Below are 20,467 nucleotides of genomic sequence, written 5' to 3' on the forward strand. Positions count from 1 at the left end.
GGCTTGCCCAAGGTCATACAGCTAACGAGTGGCGGAGCCGGGATTAGAACCCATGACCTCTGACTCCCAAGCCCGTGCTCTTTCCACTAAGCCACGCTGCTCCTCATGAATTGATTGACTGATGAGGATGATGAGATAAAAAAGAATAAAATTAAGCTTTCACCCACCCCCTGTGCCTCAGGAGGCAAGACAAACCTCCACCACTGGGCACTTCCCAGCCCAAGGAGCTTTAATAGGAGGTACTCACCAAAACTGTTTGTCTCAAGGGGATGGGAGTAGGACTTGGATTTGGGCAAAGAGCAGGAATTTCCCATTTGAATCAGGCTTACCAACATTACCCACCTTCTAGAGTCCTCTAGACTGTAAACTCGTTGTGGGCAGGGAATGTGTCTGCTAACTCTCTTGTATTGTACTCTCCTGAGCACTTAGTACTGGGCCCTGCACATAGCAAGTGCTAAATAAGTACCACTGATTGATTGAGAGTATATTAACGGTGTTTAACGCTCGGTGTGCTTGGGAGGCAAATAATATGATGCCATTGACACCAAAATGTCAAGAAAATTTCTGCCAACAGTCGAATCCCTCCAGGATGCCAAAAGGAGCGGAAGTGAGGAAGAATTATAGATCACATAGAAGCAACAGTGGAAAGAAGGTAAGGTTAGGGGAGAGGAGAAAAATAATACTGTAAAAAGTGCTAATGCAGAGCCACTCAATAGGCATACAATAAAAATGCTTCTTGACTGACTTCCTTTCTCCTCCACCCTACTGGGCTTTATCCTTTCTGTGCAAGGAGCAGCTACTATTCACTTGATACAATGAGCACTGGTACAAAAACCAGGACAAAATATAACCTAAAGTTTTTGGTTTAAAAAAAAACCACAAAAAAACAAAGCCCTATTTTTCCGAGGCAGAAGTGGCGGGGGGGTGGGGAGGGGAGAGATTTTTTTCCTCTCCCTTTCTGTTTTCCTACATGCAAAAAAAAATTACAGAATTTAAGTCAGTGAATTTCAGGGAAATTTGAACCTCCATATTGTAGAGCATGAAACAGTATATCCGGCTAATGATGCCTCCCTTCTGGTCTGATGACAAATCACTCTGGGCTAGCAAACCTGGTGATGGATGGAAATTTGCAGGAGTCGGGGAAAGAGACTTTCCCTCACTTTCTCTCAAAGCCTTTCCTGACCCATAAAAACCACAGATAGCCAAGCCCCTTTCCCAATTTCACTTGCAAGCCAGGACTAGTGTTCTCTGGATCTTGGGTCCCCCAGCTACAACTTAAAAAGGGATCCTCCATCTGCCTATCCAAGAGATGAATGACAATGCTGATTAATTCTCATGTGATTCGATCATTTGTCTATAAATTGCCTCTCTCTCCTGGGATAGCAACTGCCTAGTGGAAAGAGCACGGGCCTGGGAGTCAGAGGACCTGGGTTCTATTCCTAGCTCTGCCACTTGCCTGTGTGACCTTGAGCAAGTCACGACTTCTCTGAGCCTCAGATTCCTCAACTGTAAACCGGAGGTTTAAGACATGTTCTCACCCCCATTTTCACTGTGGGACACAGGCTTTGTCTAACCTGATTATCTGGTATCTACCCTAGTGCTTAGTGCAGTGTTTGGGACAACACTTAAATACCATTATAATTTTAGAAAAATGGTGCATATAAGAATGTTCTCAAAAATCATATCCAAAACACTGAAGCAAAGGCAGAACACACAGATTAGAAACTCAACTTGAAAGATAAAAGGTCATGTCCCCAGCAATATTTTTCCTTGTCATTGTCATAAAAAGAATAAGGTGATGTCATTAAGGTGATCCATATGGGGATCATTCAAAAAAAAAAAGTTGACTACAAAATAGGAAAGGTAGCACTTCTAGAAACTGCTCACTAACTCTGTTTTAAAATAGTATATCCAGAACTTCACAAAAGCAAGTGGTATTTCACATACCACTCAGGTACATCATTTACTCCTCATACCGAGGAAAGCAGCTTTATCTTTATCAAGCCAACACTTCACCATAACAAAAACATCAGTATTCTTAAATGCAAAATGAAACTACCATCATAGTTAAAATCAATGGTATTTATTGAATGCTTACTGTGTGCAGAGCTGGGGAAAGTACAATACAATAGAGTTGATGGACAAAATCCCTGCTCCCAAGGAGCTTACAGAAGAGGGGGAGACAGACATTGAAACAGAATTGCAGAAAGGGGAAAAGGCACAGCGGGATTCGCACATAATGCTATGGGGCTGATGGTGGGATAATCAAACATGCTCTAAGGGACAGGTGCAAATGAGAATAGGGGAATTGAGGACTTAGTGGGGAAAGGCTTCTTGAAGTCGAGATGTGATTTCAGTCAGGTCATGAAAGTGGGAAGAGTGGTGGTCTGTTCAGGCCCGACAGAGGGCAGTTCACAGTGAGCAAGGGGTCGTGGGAGATGAAGGAACAGTGAGTAGGTTGGTGTTACAGGAACAAATTGGGCGGGCTCGGCTGTAGTAGGAGATCATCAAGGTACTCTCCCAAGCGCTTAGTACGGTGCTCGGCCCATAGTAAGCGCTTAATAAATACCATTGATTGAGGGGGGAGAGCTGACTGTGTGCCTTAAAGACAATGGTAAGGAGTTTCCGTTTGATGCGGAAGTGGATGGGAAACCATTGGAGGTTTTTGAGGCGTGGGAAGAAATGGACCGAACATTATTCTGAGGAAAAATGATCTGGTTAGCCAAGTGAAATATGGACTGGAGAGAGGCGAGTCAGGAGGCAGCCGGGGGGCCAATGCAGTAGTCAAGGCGGGATAGAAGGGTTTGGATCAGTGTGGTAGCGGTTTGGGTGAAGAGGAAAAGGAAGATTCTAGAGATGTTGCAAAGGTAAACCAACAGGATTTGGTGACAGATTGAATATGTGGAATGAACGAGATGAGTCAGAAAAGGAAATATACACATATTTTCCCATCGTGGTCTCCTTAACTGATATTTTGGGTCCCACAAGCTAGAACATTTTTTAAATGCTTCTTTTGGGCTAATCAGTGTGCTCTACAATCAGATCAGACAACAGCCCCTGTCCCACTCAGGCTCACAAAAGGGAAAAGGATACAGTATTGTATTCCCATTTTGCAGATAAGGAAACAGGCACAGAGAGATTAAGTATTCTGCCCAAGGTCACACAGCACACCAGTGACGGATAAACCCAGCTCCATGCACTTTCTACTAGACCACACACAAAATCACAATAATAAAACTGAGAACAAATAAAGGTCCTAGATTCCAGTTCCTAGCATGTCCTACTGGAAATGACGGGGGCCTGGGAGTCAGAGGACCTGGGTTCTAATCCTGGCTCTGCCACCTGTCTTTATCTACAGCAAGTCACAGCTCTTCCATGCCTCAGTTTCCTCATCTGTCAAAGGGGGATTCATTACCTGTTCCCCTATTTAAACTGGGAGCCCCACGTGGGACAGAGACTGTGACCAACCTGATCATCTTGTATCTCTCTCATCGCTTGGTACAGTGTTGTCACAGAGTAAGTGCTTAATAAACACCACAATCATTATTTACCTGTTCACGTTTATTAACTGAGACTTCACATGGTCTATCGAATGTGCCAGAGCACGTTTTTTCCTATCCCATTTCCGTTAGAAAGCTGTTAAGTAGTTTAAGGAACATTCTTCTGTCGACAGGAGCCTGTTTTGGATGCAGCGGTTGCAGTGCTGGAGAAAGGGCTCACGTGCATGTCCATGGCACCAGAACAGGTGAGGTCTACTAGCATGTTTTAGCACAAATACAAACCTTGCATCATAGGAGAATTAGAAACACTGAATATACAGTGAAATATTTTTTTCCCTGATCCTCAACCGGAAACAAGCCAGGAACAAGCCAGGAACAATAATTAGCAGCCTGGCCTCACTTTACTTTGTATAGTATTATCTCCTATAGTTAGCATTTTTTAAAACATATATTTGAAAGGCAATTTTAATAGCTATTCTTTCCTTTTCTATGGAGGTGTGAATTTAAGCAGCCATACGAATTAGCAGAAGTAAACGGGCCTGGGGCAGAAGAATAGCATATTTTAGGCTAGAATTTTAATTGAAAATATGACTCTCAGAACTAGGGCTGACCAGGTTACTGATGCTCACTAGATGCTGAATGTCTCACTAATATGACCCTACCTATAAAGTGCTGCTTCTTCATCTCTTTTGCTGGCTCCTCTTCCCACCCTAACTGTGGACGACCCTCAGGGCTCAATTGTGAAATCCTCTTGACTCTCAGGCAGCTCATATTGTTCATAAAACCACTATCAGCTGGCTCCTTCACACTAGCCGCCTCTTCTCTGCCTCTCCCAAGGTAATTTCCTACCTGCTCTTGACACTTGCTCTGTTCTTCACCGTCATTCGGGCCAGCATAGAAAGCTCCCTCCCCCCTACCTCCCCAGCACTCTGCTTCACCAAACCCGAGTCCTTTTCAAAGCCCTCCTAAAAAGCCACTTTCCACACAAAGCATTTGCTCTGTTTACCTCAACCACGCCATCTCTTCAGCTACTTAAGCACTCGTGTATCACCATAGGTCTGGGGCTAAATAAATGCTCGTTTTGTTCAACAATCAACATTCCCCTCTAGTCAGATACTTTTTGCCTCTGCCTATGGCATCTATCTGTTGAATGCATCTCAATCCTTCTCTGCCTCCTGCTATGTTTGCTAATTGCACATTAGATTATTGGCTTGTCAACAGTGATTCTGCAACAGATAGACAAGTGAATTTTTTAAGCCCTGCTTTTCACTTCCCCTTTACCCAGTGTTCTAATACCCAAGCCAACCTCTCTTTCTGGCTTCTTCTGCTCTGCCCCAGTCCCCTATTATGACATTATTCCCAGGAAACGCCTTCCTCTAACTGGAAACTAGTAAACGGAGAGATGGGGAAGGGGAGGGAGAGTGACACATAAACGCTTGTGCATCCAGTATTAATTTACTTTGCAACAAGCAGAAACTCCTTTCCACTGGCTTTAAGGCTCTCCACCAGCAATCTCCACTTTCCAAATCGGCTCTCTTCACCAGCTACTCCCCAGTTTGCACTCTTCACTCCTCCCAAAGAGGATTTCTAAAATTCCACCTCCTTCAGGAAACTTGCCCCAATTCATTCACAACACCCCAGCTGCATCGGAGAAACACCTACCCTTAGCACTCATGTACATTTATAAATACGTAAAAATACATTCCATTTGCTTTTCATCTAGTTGGCCCTGATGTACTTGTAGTGCTTTCTCTTCGTACTTGTTCATCCTCTGGCTTTCACTATCTGTAAATAATCTTGTCCGCCTCCCTCATTAAATTGTAAACTCAAAGGAGGGAATGTGTGTCTTGTAACAGCTGAACTCTCCCAAGCGCTTAATTCAGTGCTGAGTCCTCAGTAGGCACTTAGGAAATGCCACTGCCATGGACCTTTTTATGCTTTTGCTAGTCTTCACCTAGTAGACTGCAAACTCCTCTGAAGTGAAAACTCCCAAAGATCCTAGCTCAATGCTTCTGCACACAGAAGAAGCTCAGTAATATTACGGCTCCCAAGTGGGAGAGGGGCTAGTGAAAATCTTATGGGCCAACTGGAAATTTATCTGCAAGATGAGGCTGAAGATCATTTTGTGGCTTTGAAAGAATAAGATCAAATCAGCTCAGCACGGAGGGAGCATGTTTATTTGCACAGGTGATATTTAACTTTAGCACCCAAATGCCATAGCAGCAGCTTCCATACCTACATAAAGAGCTAGGGATTTGGGTTATAAGTTTGAGTACCCCGGTTCTAAAATTCTTCCATCTCTTAAATAGTCAGTGAATGAGTCTCCTTGACAAGTCTCCTCGGCTTAACTCACTCACAGAAATGTTCAAAGAGATTTTCTGAATCTAGATGGAGATATCGGGAAGGAAGCTTGAAAATCATAATCATTTAACCCTCTCCAAAACAAAAGCCCACCTAAAAGGGGGCACTTGGGATAGATTAACTGCAGTTTCCTGAAGTGTAGGGTTGTAACGGATCTTGCTGGGGGGACAATAAATCAGAACATCATGAGGATAGATCAAAAGTTAATTATTTCACTTGGAATACACTGGGATTTTCCATCACCCTATACAAAGCATTTCAGGGACCTGAAGTTCAGACAGATGGAATATATACATTAAGAAAAGAATCCTCACTTGCATCATCATAACAATAATAATTATTGTGGCATGTGCTAAGCGCTTACTATGTGCCAGGCACTATACAGAGCGTTGAGGTGGATATAAGCAAATCAGGGTGGACACAGTCCTGTTCCCATATGGGGCAGCTGAAATGCGCTCCTTAAGGGTGCTAATATCTGAATTTTGGAAACTAATAGCAGGAATCTGGCTTCTGCCAACTCAATATGAAGTCCATTTCGGTTCAATTCTTTTAGCCTTCAAGCATACTGTGCTTGAGTAACTTGGCCAAAAAAAAATAAAATCTTCCCTCCAAACACCAATAATTTTTGTTGCAATCAATGGAAAAGAGGTAACTGAACTGCTTATTTATTAAACTCTGGAAGTACTTATTTTCTGTCATGACAATTTCTTACTTATGGAAGACTGCACGGCTCAGACATGTAACTAGACCACAAACTCTAGGTTACAGGTGAGCCGTGTAAGAGACGAAAGTAAAATTTTTCATCTTCTCTCTTTGATAGTAATAATGATACTTACTAAGTGCTTCCTGTGTTCCAGGTCTGGGGTAGATACAAGATGATTAGATGGGACATGGTCCCAGCCCCAAGCAAGGCTCACAATCAAAAAGGCATGGAGAGCAGGTATCTTATCCCCCATCTTACAAATGGGGAAACTGAGGCCCAAAAAGGATAAGTGACTTGCCCCAGGGCAGACAGCAAGCCAGTGGATGAGCTGGAACCCAGATGGATCTCCTGACGCAGCATCAGGCTCTTTCTACTAGACCACAATGCCTCCCTGAGAGGTTTTTAAGCAGCTCCTCCCACTTTTAAGGTGATAACTGGTGCTAAGAAGGAGAGGCGGTGGGAGAGAGGGAGAGGAGGAGGGAGGGAGAAAGGGAGATGAGGCAGAGGAGGAGGGAGAGGCTAGTTCTCTGGGTCCATTTGGGTATACAAAGTGCCTGGCAGAAGACACCAGCCCTGGCCACAGAACGGGAGGCGGCGGTAACTGTTGTTTCTATTCTTTCACCCTCAGTACACAGCTGGCCATGGCACTGGGGATGCTAAGAGGCATACACTGCACAGCCTAGGGTCCTCACAACGGCAGGAGTAGCAGTTTTTCTCCCCTAGGTAATTTGCAAACTGTAGGTCCCAAAGTCCTGAGCTGAACTGGAGCCTTTTTTAGAACTAGTAGATCCTGGAAGCATAGTCTTTATCCAAATGTCCTTTCTACATGCATCAAGGAAATGTGGACCTCAGACTCACGATGCTGGTTCAAGAAGGTGGGGGTGAAAAATGCCCCCCCCCACTTACATGCACAATTATCACCCCTATAAATGCTTCTGTAGAGCTGGCTCACATCAACCTTCTTTTAATGGTATTTGTTAAACCCTTACTATGTGCTAACCACTGTTCCAAGCACTGGGGTAGATACAAGTTATGTTGGATGCAGTCCCTGTCCCTCATGGGGCTTGCAGTCTAAGTCAGAGGAAGGAGAATTTAATCCCCATTTTACAGATGCAGTAACTGAGACCTAATGACTTGCCCAAGGTCACACGGCAAGCAATTGGCAGAATAATAATAATAATAATAATAATGGTATTTGTTAAGCATCTACTATGTTCCACGCACTGTTCTAAGAGCTGGGGTAGACACAAGGTAATCAGGTTGTCCCACTTGGGGCTCGCAGTTATAATCCCTATTTTACAGATGAGGTAACTGAGGCACAGAGAAGTGAAGTGACTTGCCCCAAGTCACACAGCTGACAAGTGGCACAGTCGGGATTATAACCCACTACCTCTGACTCCCAGGCCCACACTCTTCCCATTGGGCTAAGCTGCTTCTCAACTCACCTGGCTGAGACTCCCCCGGCTCTGCACTCCCCTCCACCACCCCCTTCTTCTTCTACAGTGTCCCTCTTCCCTTCTCCCGCTCCTTCCCTACTCTTTCCCCAGAAAAGAATTTGGAGCTGGGGCCAGCTCCTGTCTCTATCCTCAGTGCAGTCTCAGAGGGGATTTGGAGGCAGTGGCAAATCAGGAGGGGAGGTTTGACTCCTGTCACCACTCAGCTGAAGGGGTCTCAGGGGTTGGCCCAGTCTGATTTAAGACTGACACTAGGCTCCAAATAAAATGTAATAATCACTATCAATGATATTTATTGGGCGCTTACTGTATGCACAGCACTGTACTAAACACTTGGGGGAGCACAATACAACAGAGTTTGGTAGACTGGTTCCCAATCCAGATACAAGTTTCTTGTTACGATACCCCAGAGAATACGCTCGGACGGTTTAGGAGTGACAAGACCATTTAAGGACACCTCTAAATTTTCCCTTCACACAGCATTTGAGGGGAACAAAGGAAAGTGGGCTCCAATCCATCTTGAAAGATCGCCGAATCTTGGAACCCAAATAGTTACTATGTAACCATTTAATAATCAGCATTATCGTAGTGCTCTCCAACCTACTTCCGAGTGAAATATATCCTCATAAGAAGCACACCGCCTTCATCAAAAGCTACAGAAGTGGCAGGGATTTGGGGGATTCCACTGATTTTTTACTTTATTTGGAAAACTTGAACACTTGAACTTTGTATTAATACAAAAGGCGCTTGATGTAAATCCATGCCATTTAGAGAAAAAGGCACTGGATTTGGGTGTCAGGTTATGAAGGTACCAGACCTGGCTCTGCCACTATAAATTCACAGAATCAGTTCTCCAGGCTAGCCTCCCTAGATGCATAATGGAGCCATCATCTACCCATAAGATGACAAACATAAAGCACTTAAATCTCCCCAGAAAGGGTACTAAATAATTCAAGAGGTAGTAAGCTCGGTTTTTCTAAAACCAAACAGAAATGTCTGCTTCGAAGCACATGAGCTTGAGGTTCTCTGAAAAGTGAGATCCAGCTGTATGGAAAAACAAAAATCCAGGGTCAGAGAACAACTTCTTCCTCTTGGATGTAAAATAGTTATATTCAGCACAACTGTCACTTAGGAAAGGAACTAAAGATCTGCGTGAGAAGAATGGGACTGGCCTTTTGTTTGTTGTTTGCTCTTCCAGAGGGAATTACAATAATTAAGGACACTGCAAAGAATGAGAAGGCATTTAAAAAGTTTCAGAGTAAGTTGCAGCTTTCTATAAATTTCATTCCACAGCTACAGAATCTGCAGATTACTGAGTCAAAAGTTAATGGTACAAGATCATTTTTAAGCGGTTCACAAACAAAATTGACTTTTCTAAGTGATAAATTTTCATCACTATTTAACACATAAGAATATAAGATAAAACCCCACATTAGTTTTTTTTTTTAAAAAAAAACCAAAACTCTTAGGCAAAGAAGTTTTATATGATGTGACACTTGTTCCAAGTGGTGCAGTGGTACTTGAAGTTCAAGAGCCATCATCATCAAAAAGCATTAATTGGGCATTTACTTTACTTATTAGCACTATTCTTTCTAGTCAACACACCATCAGCAAGCCAGTTTAGGTAACACAAGTCAAATGAAAGCTACTTTCTTAGCGGTTATTTTGAAACAATTCTACAAAAAAAAAAAAGCCTCAACTTGATAAAACCAGGACTTAAACGGGGCTGGATTTCACAGGATCTTTTTTTTTTCCTCATCCAATGCTTTCTTTAGGATGTGAAGAGGTAGTGGGGAGAATGCAATTCTTGGCCAACAGAGAGATAAGAATTATCTATTCCCTTTAACACCCAAACTGAAAAGTGTGAGGTTAAATATACTCAGTTTCATTTCAGGGAGAGCCCAGGGTACAATATTTTAGTGGTTTTCTGTGACACCTCTGTGCTCCCTAGCTTCAAGTATCAGAGACAGCAGTTTTAACGGGGAGGCTTAGTATGATGGGCAGTGAATATGCTTCAACCAGGTTTATATTGGTCAATAGTTTGGGAGTCGGCAAATTGGATAAAGCCACAGGGCACACTGGAGGGATTAGCCAAACCAATTTCACTGAAATCAATTTAACATGCCTAGATGACATACTAATGAAGCAACAGAGGGGCCGTTACTTATTGATATTATTTTCCAAAGCAAGTTAAGGAACGGATTTCAACTCTTTTCATGAGAACCCATCCACATTTAAAAGAATATGGGCAAATACCAATTTGGTAACATTTGAAAACTATTTAAGCCCCCTCTACTAAGTTTTAATGAACAGAAATGCTAACGTCAAGGTGTCAGAATAAACGCCCAAATTCATAGGTAGGCTATTTCTCTCAAATGACAGAAAAAGGCAATCCCCGGGGAGTTTTAACTGTAAATTCTGAACATTCCCTAGACCTCCTAATATGCTGCACGATGTTTTTGAAAAACCTGTGTAAAAATCTGACGCCAACTATATCAAAAGAGATGCTACAGTGGTAAGTTTCATGGGAGTTACACTCTGTAAGGAACAGAAAAATGAGGCATACAAGGGGGCAAGAAGAGAGTAGGCGGTTCTCCCAGAACAAGTTTTTCACCACACGTTTTGGATAGACCACTCTTGGGAAACAGGGGAAGGTCTTCTGACAACATGGGTCTACCTGGATAATAATAATAATAATGATGATGGTATTTGTTAAGTGCTTACTATATGCCAAGCACTGTTCTAAGCACCGGGGTAGAATCAAGGTAATCAGGTTGTCCCGCGTGGGGCTGACAGTCTTAATCCCCATTTTACAGATGAGGTAACTGAGGCACAGAGAAGTTAAATGACTTGCCCAAAGTCACACAGCAGAGAAGTAGCAGAGTAGTGGCAGAGAGGGATTAGAACCCATGACCTCTGCCTCCCAAGCCCGTGATCTTGCCACTAAGTGACGCATCTGAAGAAATGACTGGGCGCATGCATGGTGACCACTACCTGAGCTTTCCTTCACGTGAGGTTCATCAAGACCATAATCCCACTAACTCTAGGAGAGCTGACTGCCAGTAGATAGGACCGTGACACCACAGAGAAGAAATTAAAGAAAAACTACTAGATTGGAATGAGTGCCTGAAAGCAAGGATGTCACATAGTCCCTTCATAGCCATAGGACTTCTGGGATGAACTAATCTGTAATCAGATGAGGCCAAAATGTTCTCTGCCATCAAAGTACCAACTATAACTTCTCAAAGTGAATCCACAGAGACACGGTGATCAAATGGTACGGCTGCAAACACAAAGTGAACCAATAGCACTTTTCAGAACAGCTCGTCATCCTAATGTTGTAAGAACTGCATGCTTGGAAATAGATCTGAAGTCGACTTTGCAATGGCTGAAACACGTAGGAATTTGCTCATTTAATCTGAGCTGTTAAAATCTGTGCGCTCACTTTTCATTTGGTCTTATTTATTGAGTGCTTACTGTGTGCAGAGCACCATACTAAGCGCTTGGGAGAGTACAACACAGCAACAGGCACATCCCCTGCCCACAACGAGAAATCTCGAGTAAAAATCTTCTCTAGTACTGCAGCCTAAAAAGTACACAGCTACCTGCACCTCCAAGTGAGCTCCTAAAGAAAGTATGTCACGTTATGCTTTCTACTTAAACATATTACAAATGAAACTGGATGCTTAATTTTTTGGTAAGTAAAATTCTGGTAACTTGCGGGTATATCTTACTTCAAACAAAATTAGATTTTGTCATGTTTCTTATTTTGAAAAAGCATCAAAACTCACAAAACGTTTCATTATGAGATACTAATTATTCCCAGCAATCAATCAACCCTAAGCGAAAGGTGAAGTTCCTCTGTACTAGTACTTTGTGAAGAAAAAGTTCTTTAAGAGTTTCCCAGCCACTGACTTGCACATCATCTACCGTAACAAAGCAAAACCACAATAAAGAGGTTTGGCCTCTGAGGGATTCTAAATGCAAAAAAAAAAAAAAAAAAAACCATTACTCACCAACAATATCCAATCCCTACTACTTTCAATGACAAAAGGTGCAAAACTTTTTGCTATCTGATAGAACTCCATTTTGCACAGATGACAATGCACCCATATTCAGCGAAAAACAAGGAGTGTTAAAATAACAAAGGCCACCTAGAATTATGCAGAGGGAAAATGAATTCAGCCTTCATAAACAATGCTAGTGAAAACAAAATCAATTCTTAAATTGAAGTTACTCACGTGTGAAGAATTTACTGATAAGAGAACTGTTTTAAACCAACAAGCCATTAACATCCAGAAGCTTGAAATTTACCCAGTTTTACATCTGTCAAGCTCAAAGTGCTAAGACGACAAACTCTTCCAAAAATAAAGGGACTTGCTTTTGGGTTTCTCATAATGAAAATCTTCAGGCTACCTAGTGGAATACTGGGATATTACACGCAGTTCCAACAGTTATGTCAGATATTCATCATCGGCCCCAAAGCGTGTACCTGAAAGAGCAATAAACTCTTGGCAATCAACTCCGAGTACCGATCCAGAACACGCACCAAACACGTTCTTGGTGTATCAAATGACACCAAGAACGGTGTGAATTCGAACTCAAAAACGTATCACAGGACCAAAGAAAAACGGTGACCAAAAGGTAATTCCGAAGAAAGCACTTGCATGTTCCGAAGTGTTTTGTTTTGGGGTTTTTTGGGGTTTTTTTCCAATTAAGCCTCGAGTCAAAACAAGACTCAATTCCAACACTTCGACATTCTTTTTCCCCTCGTCGAGTGACACGCTTAAATGCGACGATTTAATATGAGCACTATTTATCTACTTCTTATCAGTTGGACATCTCGAAAGAACTTCCATCGATGCTCTGGCATAAGTTAATCAGAAAGAACTGACAGCTCAGCCTTTCTGAAATCCATTCAATTCTGGATCGAGCTGACGCATTTCAAGTGCAACAAAATGATAACCAGTTTCTTGCAGATCAAGACGGGGATAAGACACCAAACACACGGTTCCTGGGGCATCTTCTCTTTAAAAATTCACCTCCAAATAAAATCTAGGATTCCGACAGATCAAGCCCTTTTCAAAATGGCAAAATGCAAAATCCCCCACAATTCACTCGGAAAAAAGAAAATCGCTGCCTCCTTTAAAACTAACACCAATAAAGTCAATCGAAGCTAACAGCCCGGGCCACGATCGTCTTTTTCAAGAGGTGAAATGAGAGGAGGAAAAGCTGGAAAAATGCCCTCCCCTAAGTCGCTTGGTGTGCACAAGGGTTTTCACACAATGCAGATACACACAAAAACACCACTGTCACCCCCACCCCCCAAATTTGAAGCACTACACAGAAAAAAAAATTGTCATCAGCAAGTCGGGGGCGGGGGGGGGGCGGGGGGGACGCCTGGGTTTATACTCCTGTTGTCCCCAGGAAGAGATTTAACAAAGGGTAGATCTAGAGGTACCTGGTGGAGGTGCCTTTCCTCACATCGCAGATGCTGCATTTAAAGGCTTCGGCGCTGTTCCTAAAGGTGCAGACACTACAATCCCAAAAGCCTTCATCTGCGGCAGGTTTCGCTTGTCTTTTTGGCCTTGAAAAAAGAGTGGGGAGGAGGGTATAAAGGGGGTGGGGGGAGGGGCGATGGGGTTGGAAGGGGGTGGGGGGAGGGGACGTAAGAGAAACAACACACACTCGTGAGGAATCGTCTTTCACGGGATAAACGACTGAAACTTACTCCTTGCCCGCCCCTGAGGACCAACGCAACCCGACGGGAAGGAAGGGGACATCTCCTCTCGATCAGTTTTAAACAATCGATCCTCTCCCAACAGCAGCATTCCCGAGGAGAAGCGCTGGAAGGGGCCACGCGTGTGTGTGAGTGGGCGAGAGTGGATGTGTATGTGTGAGCGGGGTGGGGGAGAGCCCTAGGGGTTTGGGATTAGAGGGGTGGAGAGGGAGCGCCTAGAATAGAAGTGGGGTCCTGGAGGGGGCAGAAGAGGAGTAGCAAGGCGTCTTCCGCACCCCTCCCCTGCTCTCTCCCTCCCTACCTGGTTAAATCTCCCTTTGTCTGGAAGAAGTGGAGGAGGAGGAAGAGAAGGGTGAAGACAAGGAGGAGGAGGGTGAGGAGGAGGAGGAGGGTAAGGAGGAGCCGCCATAGCTGCAGCGTTAACATTGAGCCCCTGGCACCGACAGGGAGACACCGCCTTCCCCCCTCCCCCCCCCCCGCCCCAACCACCCTCACCCCCTCCCGCTGCCACCGCCTACCCCGGATCTCCATCTTAACGGCGCCTCCCCCAATGCCCTCGGCTGCAAGGGGCCTAGGGCTCCCCCCTTTTCCGTCCGTCCGTACCCCCCCGCCCCAATCAGGCGGAGAGGAGCAGGTACCTGGTAGGGCTCTTCTTGTCGCCCATGGTCATCGATTTGATCCCCGCCCCCCCCCTTAGAAAAACAGGGGTCGCGAAGAGGAACGAGGAGACGGGCTCAATCGTTCTCTGGGGTGTTGGAGAGCGTCGCCGTCGCCGCAGCTGCTGCTGTTTTTTGCCGCTGCTGCCACCGCCGTCGCAACTTGAGCTCCGGCTACTGCCGCCGCCAGTCTCCGGACGAGACTAGTCCCCGCCAGCGCCGACTCCGCCGAGTGACTGAGCGGGGGCGGGGCCAGCGGTTACGTCACTCGGCGGTCTAGCCAATCACGGCTGGAGCCACTTCGACCGGGGGGAGGAGACGCTCCTGAGATAGATCTGGAAGAGAGACAGCCAGAGAGATGGAGAGACAGAGAGAGACAGAGAGAGACGGAAAGAGCATGTGGCGGGCGTGTGTGTGTATGTGTGTGGACGTGGGAGCGCGGTTCTGGACACGGTGGGAGGTCGGCCAGTCAATCGATCGGATTTATTGAGCGCTTACCGTGTGCAGGGCGCCGTACTAAGCGCTTGGGACACAAGAGTCAAGGAGGGCTGCCTGGGGTAAAGGACTGTGAGCGCCTCATGAACAGGAATGTGTCGTCATGTAGTACTCTCCCAAGTGCTTAGTACAGTGCTCCGCACATCGGCGCTCAATAAATACCACTGAATGAATTACATGGACAGATGGAGAGAGCACGTGGCCGGGCGTGTGCGTGCACGGTGGGGAGGTGAGGGAGGGCTGCCTGGAGTAGAGGATCTGGAAGAGACAGACAGAGACACGGAGCGAGAGGGACACACAGAGAGAGCATGTGGCTGCACGTGTGCGTGCAAGTGTGTGTCACTCTCCAGCCGGCTATAGCTCTCGGGCCCAGATGCCCAACCTAGAGAGGTCCTTTTGCCCGCCCCACCCACTGGGCTCAGAGCCTGGGGTGGGTAAGGGGGTTGCGGGCCTCACCCTCAATCTGCCCAGACAGTTGTCCATGAGGAACGTGGGAGTGCAGCCTCTGAAGCGGATGTGGCAACCCTGCAAGGTCACTATCAAGGCCACAGCCCCGATTCTCAGCCACTACATGAGCTGGCCCGTCCTAGATGGCATAGCACTGACGGGCCGCAATAGTGCCAGAAGATAGTGAAGATGGCGTGGCAGCACAGGGCATTAGCATGGCCCAGTGGATAGAGCACGGGTCTGGGAGTCAGAAGGATCTGCGTTCTAATCCCGACTCTGCCACTTGTCTGCCGTGTGACCTGGGCAAGTCACTTCACTTCTCTGAGCCTCAGTTACCTCATCTGTAAAATGAGGATTTAGACTGTGAACCCCGTGTGGGACAGGGACATCCTGTCCAACCTGATTTGCTCATATCTATTGTGTCTGGCACACAGTAAGCTCTTAAATACCACCATTATTAATATTACTAGCAGAGGGTGAATGCCTTCTTTTTTCTTGTCCAGTTCTCCCATCTTTTCTCCTCTCCATCCCTCTCTTTCTCTCCCTGTTTCCCTCTTTCTGTCTCCTTTTCTCCCTTCCTCCCTTTATCCCCTCCCTGCCCCACAGCACTTGTGTATATATGTACATATCTATAATTCTATTTATTTATATTAATGCCTGTTCACTTGTTTTGATGTATCTATATCTTTAATTCCATTTATTTATATTGATGCTATTGATCCCTGTTTTCTCCCCCCTTCTAGACTTTGAGCTTTTTGTGGGCAGGGATTGTCTCTCTTTATAGCTGAATTGTACTTTCAAAGCACTTAGCACACAGTAAGCTCTCAATAAATTCGATTGAATGAATGAATGAATCCCTTTCTTCCATTCTTACCTTCTCTTTCTTCGCCTCTCCCCCATTCCCTCATTCCCTTTTCCCTCTGATCCCCTTTTCCCCCTCTTCTCCTGTCCCATGTTCCCCTTCCCCTTTCCTGTTAAAGTTCCTCTCAGAGGGAGGAAGCAGGGTGGCTTAGTGGAAAGAGCATGGGCTTGGGAGTTAGAGGATCTGAGTTCTAATCCCGGCCCCGTCACTTGCCTGCTGTATGACCTCGGGGGGGTGGCTGGAGGTTTTGCAGCACGTATAGGGATAGGGGTCTCTGCAGTGTGAATGGCAGTGTGTGTTGGTTGGGGAGTGGTGGGAACTCCAAGGTGTGAAAAGGGGTTCTGAGTGGGCTGAAATCTTTACAGCGAGTGCACAGGCTTGGATTCTGACAGTACAAATTCAGACTGGCGTCTCCACAGCCTGAGAGGGAGTTGGGAAGGGGTCTCAACAGCCCAGGCTGGAGAAGTTTTTTGCAATGCAAGGGTGGGTTGGGGGTTGTCAAGACACTAGAGGGGGATGGGCATGTAAAGGGGTCAGAAGTCTGGAGCCACAGCTGCATCACGGCTCCTATGCAATGGAGCTTCTGTGGTTGCATTGAGGGGGAAGGGGGAGGTCAATAAATTGGGAGTGAGGCAAGTGGGTGGATGACTCTGGGGCAGGGGTAAGGGAAGCCATTCGTGTCCTGTGCCCAGTGCAGACCAGAGGGGAGATGGTGCAGAAGGCAGTGGCTTTCTCCTCTGGAAACTTTTGTTTCTTCTTCTTTACCTTCTTTCTCTCTCCTTCCCTTCTCTTCCTTCCTCTTCCACTTCCTCCCTCTTTTCTTCCTTACCCCTCCACATCTTCCTCCTCAGTCCCCTCAAAGCTCCTCCCCGTCAAAGCTCTACCCCCAAGTTTTCCCCCATGTTCAAAATGAACATTTGGTGCTCCTAGATATAATTCAATATCAAAACAACCCCATTTGCACAACCCCAATTTATCATTTTTTCAGGCCTCCATTCTGAATTGTGACAAAATGTATTACTAACAAATTTCCCTATCCCTTGCTCTGCCAGTTCTGCTGACTCGGTCCATTTTCTAACTAGTAAAAACTCTTTGCGGTTGTCATGAATGTGGTAAGTGCTAAGCCTAGGAATGTAACCAAATGCACTTTAGTTACATCAGCAACTGGCATTGGTGGCTGCCTTTTCAGCTGAGAACTTTTAGGCACTTCTTGTTGAAATCAGCCATGAGATCTGTGCGCAGGCCCTGATCACCTCTTCCCACCTGGTAGGACCTGTGGAGGGGAGGGAGAGAGACTGGACCCTCAAAACAAAAGGCTTCCAGGGCCATTTCAGCCCCAAACTGGGAAGAGACCAGCTGAAAACTGGACTGGACTCTATAAACCAGATGACTGGCCACTCTAATTACAAATACAAAAATTGGGGGCACTTTTATGCTAGTTAAATGACTTAAAGGCTTCCAGGGCCATTTCAGCCCCAAACTGGGAAGAGACCAGCTGAAAACTGGACTGGACTCTATAAACCAGATGACTGGCCACTCTAATTACAAATACAAAAATTGGGGGCACTTTTATGCTAGTTAAATGACTTGAACTTAGAGAAAAATTGTAAGTATGGAATGTTAGAATTATTTTGGTTTGGTGGCATTTTACTAGCAATAAATCTATCACTGCAGTCGAGTCAGGTACCATTAGGACTGTTTTAGCAAGCATTTTAAAGTTTGGCTTGAATACTGCATCAGCCTCCTCGCTGGTCTCCCCGCCTCCAGTCTTCTCCCCCCTGTAGTAATAATAATCACTGCTTACTATGTCCCAAGCAGTGTACTAAGTGCTGGGGTGGATACCAGCAAATGAGGTTGGACAAAGTCCCTATCCCGTGGGGGGTTCACAGTTTCAATACCCATTTTGCAGATGGTAACTGAGGCACAGAGAAGTGACGTGACTTGCCCAAGGTCACGCAGCAGACATGTGGCAGAGCTGGGATTAAAACCCATGACTTTCTGGCTCCCTGGCCCGTGCTCTATCCACTACACCATGCTGCTTCTCTACTTCCATACCTCACTCCGCTGCCCAAATCATTTTTCTGCACATGCCTTCCAACTCCTCAGAAACTTTCCATGTTTACCCACTCCTCTCTGCAGCAACCAAAACTGCTAACTGTTGACTTGACACCCAATCAGATCTCTCCTTCCTATTTATCCACTCCCATCACCTTCTACATCCCAGCTCACACGCTATGCTCCTCTCAAGCTAATCTACTTACTGTGAGTTAATCGTATTTATTGAGCACTTATTATGTGCAGAGCACTATACTCAGTGCCTGGGAGGGTACAGTACAATAAAGTAGGTAGGCACATTCCCTGCCCACAGGGAGCTCACGGTCTTAGAGGGGCTCCCTCTCTCCCACTGAGAACCCCTTTTCCACCCCCTTCCCTCTTCCTGGAACCCCGTCAGATCTGTCAGACCCCAGCTCTCCCCATCTTCAAAGCCCTTCTGAAATCACATTTCTCCAGACGCCCTTCCTCAGTGCACTGTCTCCCCTGGCTATATTCTTCCGGCTGCTATTTGGGCACTTCTGTGTCACCTAAGCAGTGGTGTGCTTGCGTCACATATACATATCATATATAGCCTAGTACTTAAGCATTAACTCATATGCATATTCCCTTTTCTCTTCTCTTCTCACCTGTAAGCTATTTTGGGTGTCCATCTCCCCTGCTAGTGCAGAGCTCTGCACGCAGTCTCATTTTGTCATGCTGTCGAGTGCCGGTGCTCAATGAATATTACAATTGTTTGAGATAGATTTCATGAATTTTACTTGTCATTAAGTGTGTCCTGTGTAGAAAGTTCATTGAGTCCACTCATCTATATGCAGTGAATAGAGCATAAACCAGAGATAAGGAAGATCCAAGTCAGGAAAAATATATGGACAATACTAGGAGCGAAGGAAAGAGAAAATTTATACGCAGCAGGAATCATATCCTACAACAGCCTTCGTCAGTGACACCCAGAAACACACGTGTGTTTTTATATAAAGGAAGCGAGAACTGGGAGGGAACAAGTCAAAAAGGAGGTGATTTGGGGAAAAATGTAAATACCGAATTAAACTGCCCTACTTAAAATTTTAAAGCACTATTCATACAAAGAATGAATAATCTGTATATCCTAGGGGCAGGACTTTAAACCTAGTGATTAACTGACAAAGGTGATTAACAAACAAGTGAGAGGATGAAAGAGCGGATAAGTGGATAGCTGCCCCAATTCCAATTCCACTCTAACAGGCCCTCCTAACATGAAGTGGTTTTAGAGGATAATAGGAGAAAGCGCTATCAGTGGGGAAATAGAAAAACTAAAGACTGCATCAAGATGAAAAGGTTAAAAATTCAGGTCTATTTGCCAAGATTTTGACCAAGTCTCATTTCAAAATACCAGCACATTTTTTTGTTGTTTTGCTTTGTTTTATAGAGATTTATCTCTTAGCATTAACTATAACTATAAATTAAAAGGTAACACAAAGTCATTTATTATAGAAGATGCTGAGTCATAGTAAATTATACAGCTTTGATTTCTCTACAGCAAAATTATCTTTCAAAGCATCACGTGTGTGTGTGTGTGTGTGTGTGTGTGTGTGTGTGTGTGTGTGTGTAGTTGACGTTTTCTCCATTTGGGCCACCTCTGAGTGCTCACAGGCTGTGACTGGGTGAGAAAGAGAGAAGAGGAAGGATCTGGGAAGGAAGGCAGGCTGGAATCTGAGCCCTTGAAGCCATCAGGAGAAGTGGGGGGAAAACAGCCAAGAGCTGACCCTTGGAGAAAGAGTCCCAGTACAGAGAGCAGCTGCATAGCCTGCTGCAGGAGAAGCAGCACTGCCAGGAAAAATGACAAAGAAAGGGGCAGAAATAGGAATAAGGACATGGACAATCAATTGATCAATCAGTGGTATTTATCGAGCACCCACTGTGTGCAAAGCACCATACTAAGTGCTTGGGAGAGTATGCAGGAGCAAGACATCTGTTTCCTGCCCTCAAGGAGCTTACAATTTAATGTGGAAGATAAACCTAGGCCACCTAGATGCAGACCGGACATTTCTGCTTGGTTTTATTTCATCTCCTGGAATATCTTTCTCGCTTAACAAAATTAAAATAGATATCCTCTGGACCATAAGCTTGTTGTGGGCAGGGAGCGTGTCTGCCAATTCTGTTGTATCGTACTCTCCCAAGTGCTTAGTACAGTGCTCTGGACACAGTGGGTGCTCGA

The 20,467-nt window shown here is 45.2% G+C and overlaps 1 protein-coding gene across 2 annotated transcripts in view; it reads right to left on the reverse strand.

Moving 5' to 3' along the window:
• Positions 1-14,613, reverse strand: part of LOC100085268 (RING1 and YY1 binding protein) — a 103,452-nt gene extending 88,839 nt beyond the window's left edge. The window contains exons 1-2 of one of the 2 annotated variants that reach the window (XM_001508006.5): positions 14,397-14,613; positions 13,480-13,605 (exon numbers count right to left, since the gene is read on the reverse strand). In XM_001508006.5, coding sequence (XP_001508056.1) covers positions 13,480-13,605; positions 14,397-14,428 — 158 coding nt within the window. In that variant the 5' untranslated portion in view covers positions 14,429-14,613. Of the gene's footprint in view, positions 1-13,479; positions 13,606-14,396 lie in introns of those variants that run through there. The other variant, XM_029051298.1, reaches the window with a different exon arrangement.
• Positions 14,614-20,467: the final 5,854 nt, after the last annotated feature.

Source organism: Ornithorhynchus anatinus, chromosome X1, assembly GCF_004115215.2.
Source record: "Ornithorhynchus anatinus isolate Pmale09 chromosome X1, mOrnAna1.pri.v4, whole genome shotgun sequence".
Classification (NCBI taxonomy): domain Eukaryota; kingdom Metazoa; phylum Chordata; class Mammalia; order Monotremata; family Ornithorhynchidae; genus Ornithorhynchus; species Ornithorhynchus anatinus.